General features: G+C 41.4%; 1 protein-coding gene across 1 annotated transcript in view; it reads left to right on the top strand.

Annotated features, from left to right (window-relative positions):
• The window catches only part of LOC104625965 (unconventional myosin-X-like), a gene marked incomplete at its 5' end in the record, with an annotated part of 33,861 nt that extends 28,116 nt beyond the window's left edge, over window positions 1-5,745 (top strand). Inside the window, 5 exons of the mRNA XM_010293750.1 lie at window positions 676-812; window positions 1,672-1,795; window positions 3,353-3,802; window positions 4,606-4,797; window positions 5,367-5,745. Of these exons, the coding sequence (XP_010292052.1) occupies window positions 676-812; window positions 1,672-1,795; window positions 3,353-3,802; window positions 4,606-4,797; window positions 5,367-5,480 (1,017 nt within the window). The remainder of the gene's footprint in view (window positions 1-675; window positions 813-1,671; window positions 1,796-3,352; window positions 3,803-4,605; window positions 4,798-5,366) is intronic.
• Between the last annotated feature and the right edge of the window lie 1,676 nt (window positions 5,746-7,421).

The raw sequence follows: 7,421 nt of genomic DNA, 5'->3' as shown, positions 1-7,421 counted from the left end.
TAGGGAAAGTTCAACTTATTCTGCAGGTTCAGAATTATAGAAGGCCTATGCCTGCATTGTAGAATATCACTTAATATCACTTAACAACTTAAAAAGTTGTGTTGCAAAATCTAAATACTTCTGGCATTCTGCCCATTGGAAAGGCAATAGTTCCAAGACTTGCTAAACACAGTTTTCTGGACAAATTGAAATTCCAGTTCATAATGTAATCCCTCTGGAAGGGTTATTCTACCAGTAACTTAATTGTTAGCAGGTCAGGAGCAAGATTCCAGGTTATAGTAGTCATATCTGTGAAAACAAGTGCTAAACAGAGGTAAAAATAATAGTAAAGAATGGAACTGTTACTAAAGGAATCGAGAATATCATCATGACATCTAAATCCATTATGTGCCTGCATCTTGAGGAGAGTTCTCATTCCCCCATCTCCAAAAGGGTAGCAGAGATTGAAAAGGTTCAGAGAAGAACGGCAAGGATGATCAAATGTAAGTAATGGCTTCCTTGCAGGGAATGATCTTTTAGGGTTAGAATTCTTTGATCTGAAAATGAGAAAACCAAGGGAGAAATGTGATGGATCATTTCATCTATGAAGTGATGAGTGTCCTGAAGAGGTACTGATTCTTTGTTGTGAAAGTGTGTGTAATACCTACTCTGTGACCTGTCTCTCTGATTTTCCAGGTGGTTGAAAAGCTGATCCGAGGTTTAGCAATGGAAGACAGCCGTAATATGTTTGCGCTCTTTGAACATAATCAGCAGGTGGACCGTGCTGTTGAGAGTCGGGTGATTGTGGCTGATATTCTGGCCAAGTTTGAGAGGTAGAAAAATGTCTTTTAACTCCTAGTTGGATGTAACACTGGTTTAAGTGATAGTACGGTCAGGTAGTTTTAGCCAAAGCAGCTGCAGTGATTCAACTGTTCACTCTGGTTTGAACTTCCCTTTAATAAGGTTCAAGTGCTTTTTCTCACTGTGTGGAAAACCATGTTCACATCTACTTTGGTGACAAAGAAGCATTCTTTATCAGGCTCATCAGGACAAAATTAATAGTGCCTTTATCAAAGGGTAACGGTTTACTAGCAGAGCTCAGGGAAGGTTTGCGTAAGTCTGATAACGATCTTGTCAATGTGCATCATAATAGCTATATCAGAGAGAGAGCAAAGATTTTGGCATGGAAATGCAGCTCTAATTTCTTACTGTGGACTGTGATTTTGAGGCCAGATGTATAAAGCAAGCAATAAATTGTGAAAGAAGCTGGCAATGCTATTGTCTATTTTATATCTGTTCTAAAGACAAAAATGAAACTGTTCTAAGTGGTGGCAAGGCTGATGCTCTTTAGAGTCACAAGATTACATGGGAGGAGTATCTTGAAAATGGGGAATACCTTGTGTCCTGCCCTCAACTCTTACATTTATCTAGAACCGTTGATCTAACTTTATGATCAAGTATCTCTGATAAGAACTTTGAGTCCTTTTGAATCAAAATTTCATGTGACTCAGAGGAAAAAATGGAATTTACCAGAAAATTTACCAGCCAGTGCTGCACTGACGTTATCCTGGTAAATTAGGTAATCCTACATGTTTCAAAAACCCAGGGTGAGTCGCACTGTTGACATCCCAGTACCGTGGTGCTTCTGGTTACTGTTTTTTTTCACCTCTCATTCTCTTTCCTATCTTACAGACTTGCTGGCTCTGAAGAAGAAGAAGAAGAAGGACAGTGGCAGCTGTATTTTAAGCTTTATTGCTTCTTGGATATTGAGAATGTTCCCAAAGATGGGGTGGAGTTTGCCTTCATGTTTGAGCAGGTAAGCTCACTCTGGGAGAATGATTTGGTTTCCAGGGTGGCAGAAGCACACAAGAGTATAAAGAAAACTAGGTTACCTTTGTATTAGAAGTGGGAATGCTGGTTTGAACAGAAGAATTCAGTGCGTTGGGTTTTTGCCTGGAATCTACCAAGGAGATCATTCCCTACAGAACTTTGCAGTGTGAGTATTAGAACAAAAGCGAGAAAAATGAGCAAGGGCTTCAAAAAAACTGGAAGACCAATGATAATAAAATGCTTTTAAAATTTACCTTTAGATTTAAGAGATACATAAATTTGGATAATGATTCAGGAAGAATCATTAAAAGTAGCTGTTCGCAGAACATAGGTGTAAAGTACTACAGAAAAAGGAAAAGAGAATGTAGTTGACAATATTTATCTGCTGAGTAATCTCTTTTTAAGTCACTTTGCTCCAGAGCACAATGATGCTGGTTAGGCCTAAGATCACACTGGTATGAAATAACCTTGCAATCAGGGATGCAAAACTAGACTGACTGGAGTACCCAGCTGTGTGATTCATCCCATCTTTCTTCTCATGAAATCTTTGATCTTGCCTCAGAAAATTATAGCTGTTGAAAAGTAACCAACATGTGTTAAAAGGGTGTAAGTAAGTGTCATGAAGACTGAAACTCACTGACAGTCAAATGGATGGCATGTACATCACACAAAATCATAGAATAGAATAGAATCACGGAATCTTTAAGGTTGGAAAAGACCTCTAAGATCATCAAGACTAACAGTCAATCCAACACGACCATGCCCACTAAACCATGTCCCGAAGTACCACATGTACAATGATGCTGAGACAATGGTTCCCTAAGATGGCCTTTCTTGAAATGAAAATTAAGTATTGTTAACTACAGAATGTCTAGGAATCTGTCAGGAACAAGACATCATGGCACTCTGTGGAAACTCAATTGTACCAAACTCCCTGTTGACAAGGCTTTCAGTCGGCAGAGCTTTCACAAGCAGAGCAGTGGAAAAGAAGGAGCAGTAGGAGGGTGGATGTTATTCAGACTTTAAATGGATGTAGCAAAAACCCCCATAAATATATTTCACAGAAAAACAGGCAAAGGGAAGCAAGAAGATTGGGGAGACACCAGGTGAAAGAGGAGGAGGTGGGAGGTGCTGGTGTGCAAGGAGACTGAGGTTAAGAATCTTTAGTTTATTACATCTAACTCTCTGGTGTTGAATATAATCTCCACACAGGAGCTGTAGCTAATACAGCAGAAAACAAATTGCCTCGATTCTGTTGTCTCCCATCTGTTCCAGACCTAAAAAGTCCTCATTGTAAGACTTTCAGTACAGGATAGGGGCCCCACAGAGATCTCTGTCCTCTCCAGGCTTGCAGAAAGAGGTGTTCCCCCAACATTGACCAGTTGCACACTTTGACTTCTTTATTATGTCTGTTCTGACCTCCTGAATTATTGTCTTTCCTGCTGGGGTGGGCAGATGCCATAGTAATCTTTAGGTGGACCCAGCTGTGCATAGTGTGCTTCTGCTTTCTAATGAGTTTGGGGCACTTTTTGTTTGTTTGTAGGCTCACGAAAGCCTCATAGATGGTCATTTTCCTGCACCAGAGGACACTCTGCAGCGCCTAGCAGCTCTACGGCTGCAGTACCTTCATGGAGATTATTCTAAAATAAGTTGGACCCTGGATGGAATTTACCCAGTTAATAGACTGAAATCCAAAATACTGCACTCAACAAAGAGCAGCGGCACTACCAGTCACACCCTGGAGAGGAGACGGACCAGCTTCCTTGAAGGGACGTTGAAACGTAGCTTCAAGACGGGCTCTGTAAAGAAGCAGAAGGTAGAAGAGGAGCAGATGATGGAGATGTGGGTAAAGGAAGAGCTTTCAGCAGCTCGAGCAAGCATAGCGCAGAAATGGACCAAGCTGCAGGGACTCTCTCAGCATCAGGCCATGGTCAAATACATGTCCATTGTAAAGGAGTGGCCGGGTTATGGGTCAACCCTCTTCGATGTTGAGGTGAGTGATGTACAAACTCACGTAACTACTGCTGAGAAGAGGTATCAGTCTGGAGAACAGATAAAGCAGTGTCTACTGCATTGCTCAACAGCAGAAGGGGGTTTCAGGAACTGGGTGCATTTTGCCTTAGTAAGCTTAAGGTAAGTCTGCAGTACCCCATACCCAGAGAGGTGTGATGCAGAGAGCACAGAGCAAGCAAGCTGGGAGACAGTGGACTCCCGCTTCATTAGAAGAGCAGTAGAATTTGGGAAATTGTTCGGGGCTTAAGAAGGTGGTAGCTAGTAGAAGCAAAAGTAAAACGAAGCTCTATCGTCCTTACCAGCAAAAGGTGCAGTCCTGTTCTGTAGCAGTACAACAGAAAGGGTACTTTTGTACAAAAGGTACAAATACTTAGCAGAAAGGTGTAGCATCAGACAGGGTCACTTAGACCGCTGTGCTTAGTCTGCCAGAAGTTCTGTCAGTTTTGTTGCTGCCTGGGTGAATTACCATGGGAAGTTGCTTGCAGTCACTGTATTACCTGTAAAATAATAAGTGGGATATGGACTTCCTAAATCACTTCAAAATCTGATGAGAGCTGTTAAGTATTACAGTTCTTTATTACTCAACTTGCATTTGACTCATAGCTATGTTACTTCTAAATCTTTGCAGCAGGAGTGCCTACAAGATTCCTTCTGCAGGCATCCTGTTTTTTTCTATTGGGGTGAAGGGTTGAAGGAGCCAGAAATGGAGTGCTTTTCCTTGAATCAAAGACAGTTTGATCCTCCACTGCATTTATGCAAAATTTCATGTTTCTCTTCTTGCAGTGCAAGGAGGGTGGATTTCCAAATGATCTTTGGCTTGGAGTCAGCACAGAGAATGTGTCTGTCTACAAACGAGGGGATCCTAAACCACTAGAAACTTTCCAGTATGAGCACATTGTTTTCTTCGGAGCACCACAGCCTAACACCTTCAAAATTACAGTGGATGAGAGAGAAATGTTCTTTGAAACATCCCAGGTACACAAAAGCACAAGACTTGTTGTATATGCAGTTTTACTAGCACTTCAGTAAAGCTCTTAAGTTCCGTGGACTAGACAAGTTTATATGCGAGAACTCTAGCTGAATGCACTGGACAGCCAAGGAAAAAGATGAAGGCAGCTTAAGCCTTAAATGCCATGGTACCTCTACAGGGAAAACAGAACAAAAAGGTTCTGGTTAGAAAGTGAAAGAGGGTGAATGGTCTTTTAGTGCAGTGGGAATTTCAAATTTTGGGTGCTCATGAGCGTGCTTGGTTTTTTCATTCCCTTACAGTATATGAATGGGGGAGTTAACAAACTAAAAAAAAAAAAAAAAGTTTTGGAGCATTAAAGTTGCTTTTCTTTGAGCTACAAGCTTTTTGAGTGTCACTACAACTGAGCACAAACTTGTCAACCATTTCTTTCCTTAATGTCATGTTCACATTTAGCATTACATGCAAAGTTTGTAGTGCCATAACTTCGGACAAGGCGAAGCTTTTCCTGCAAAATATCTGGTATGCTTCAATGGAATAGGTTTTAATGTGCTTATCCTCTGTTCTTGTGTTCTAGGTGGGCGAGATAATAAAGATCATGAAAGCATACATCAACATGATTGTGAAGAAACGCTGCAGTGTCAAGTCAGCCGCCAGCGTGGACAGTCGTGCTAGCATCTGGACGAGGTGATATGAATGAACTGCCACGAGAGAGAGGCAGTTGTTTAATGATTGGTGTTTGCAACTTGCCAGCACAAGTGTAGCAAAGATGTTTTTTAAGAACTCGACTGACTACTGTATTTAAAAACTGAAGTGACATCTGCAGTACCATAGGATTTGCACCTCTGCCCAAAGACATTAAACCGCAGCAACTGTTGTTAAATATGGCCCAAAACTTGTTTTCCCCCTTGCTTGTTTAACAAACAGTGTACCTTAAAGAAGCAACATCGGAAGCATCCTGCTTCTCCTGCCTGTCCTCTCTGCTACTTTCACCATTACCTGTAATACTGGCAGAAAAATTCACAAGAATCATTTCTGCACTAAAGGAGGCAAACTTAAGCTTCCTTATGAATTTCCAACATGCAAACATCTGGGATCATGGGATCGCAGCATGCTCTGCTAAAAGAATATTTGGTTTTTATTTATTTTGCAAGCAACTCTAAACTCGTAAGTCTCTGGGGGGGATAGAGTAATGATCTAATCTGGTCTTAAAAGAAAACGCCTTTGTATAATTGAAGCCAAGTGGTCCATCTAAGAGGTCAAACCCTACGTGAGAGAGCATTAAACAAACCAACCAACCAACCCCTCTGAGGTCATTCTTTACCTTCCAGTAGAAGTTCACAGGTACACAACTGTAAAAAGTGGCACTTTAAGCTAACATTCTAAGTACTCCAACATACGAGAAAATCTTTGGGACTAGCACCACTGAAATAGATCATCAGGTGCTGTTCTGGGTACATTCCAAGCAGCACCTGCTGCGTAGAAGCCAATGACTGTCTTTCACCTATACAGCCCAGGAGGTGAGATAGATTGATGTAGTTGCGTTTCCAGAAGAGCTTAGGTCTAGGTGGAGGTCAGGGGGTTTTATGGTGAGCAGCCTGCCTGCATTAAGTTAAGTTCCTTCTTTCTCTATGTGGGATTTTAGGATGAGTGGGATCCTGGAACTTTAGTTTTAAGTGAGTGAGTGAGTGGACTGTTTCCTAGTGAGTGAGTAGGTACCTAGATAAATGGTTATAGGCAGGAATTTCACTTCACTTCCTCTGTGCTACTGTAAACAGATGCCAAACCCTTCATCCATCTCCAGAGTCTAATTGGAACTGCTCCCATCACCGAATCTCCAAATCCTCTTCCAGTCTCTCTAGGTCTCTAGTCATAAGCAAAACTTGAAAACAATGCTGTTTTGCCAAAACAACTGCTTCTTGGAGGTTGTTATAGCTACTTGCAATTTGAAGAAGCAGAATTTTTTTTTTCTTCTCAGTGGAAGATGACAGTCATCTTCAGTCTCCTGACTTCAGAAACTCTATTTCATTGTTTAAAACAATGCTCAGTATCAGTCACATCATAAATTGGTTGCATTAGCAATCAAGAAGCCTGGTGGCTACCTGTTTTCTATGATACTTGCCTAGTCTTGGGGTCCCGGAATGCAAAGGCCCATTCAGTTTCTTAAGGAAACTGAAGACCTGCATGTAATGTGGGCCTTGTTCCACATTTAAAATTGGACGTTTCCATTTCTGAAGAAGTGGCAGCTAAGGCCTGTTAGCTATGAAAGAGAAATGCCATTAAAAATAAAACTAGGAGTCAGTATGCAACAGGTTCCTTTGCAATTCATCATCAAGTTGTGCCATGTCACTAAATACTGTGTTGCAGAAAACTCATTTTCAGGTTGGCAGTACAAGAAAAGCCACAGTGTACATAATCCCTGCTTTTCTCTCCTCTCCACCGCACCGCAGCATGTGCAAACACTCTGTCCACTTGCCACACAACCAGCCTAAGAGGATAGCCACTACGGAGCAGCATACGTTCAATTGGAGTTTTGCCTTAAATGGCTTTACTGAAGGATCCTACAAGCATCCCCTTTTTGTCACAAAGAATAAAAAGATGAGCAGGTCACAAGTGAGAGAGAACAGGAATG

Source organism: Phaethon lepturus, unplaced genomic scaffold (assembly GCF_000687285.1).
Source record: "Phaethon lepturus isolate BGI_N335 unplaced genomic scaffold, ASM68728v1 scaffold48238, whole genome shotgun sequence".
Lineage (NCBI taxonomy): Eukaryota > Metazoa > Chordata > Aves > Phaethontiformes > Phaethontidae > Phaethon > Phaethon lepturus.
This window is presented reverse-complemented; position numbering and strand designations above follow the sequence as displayed.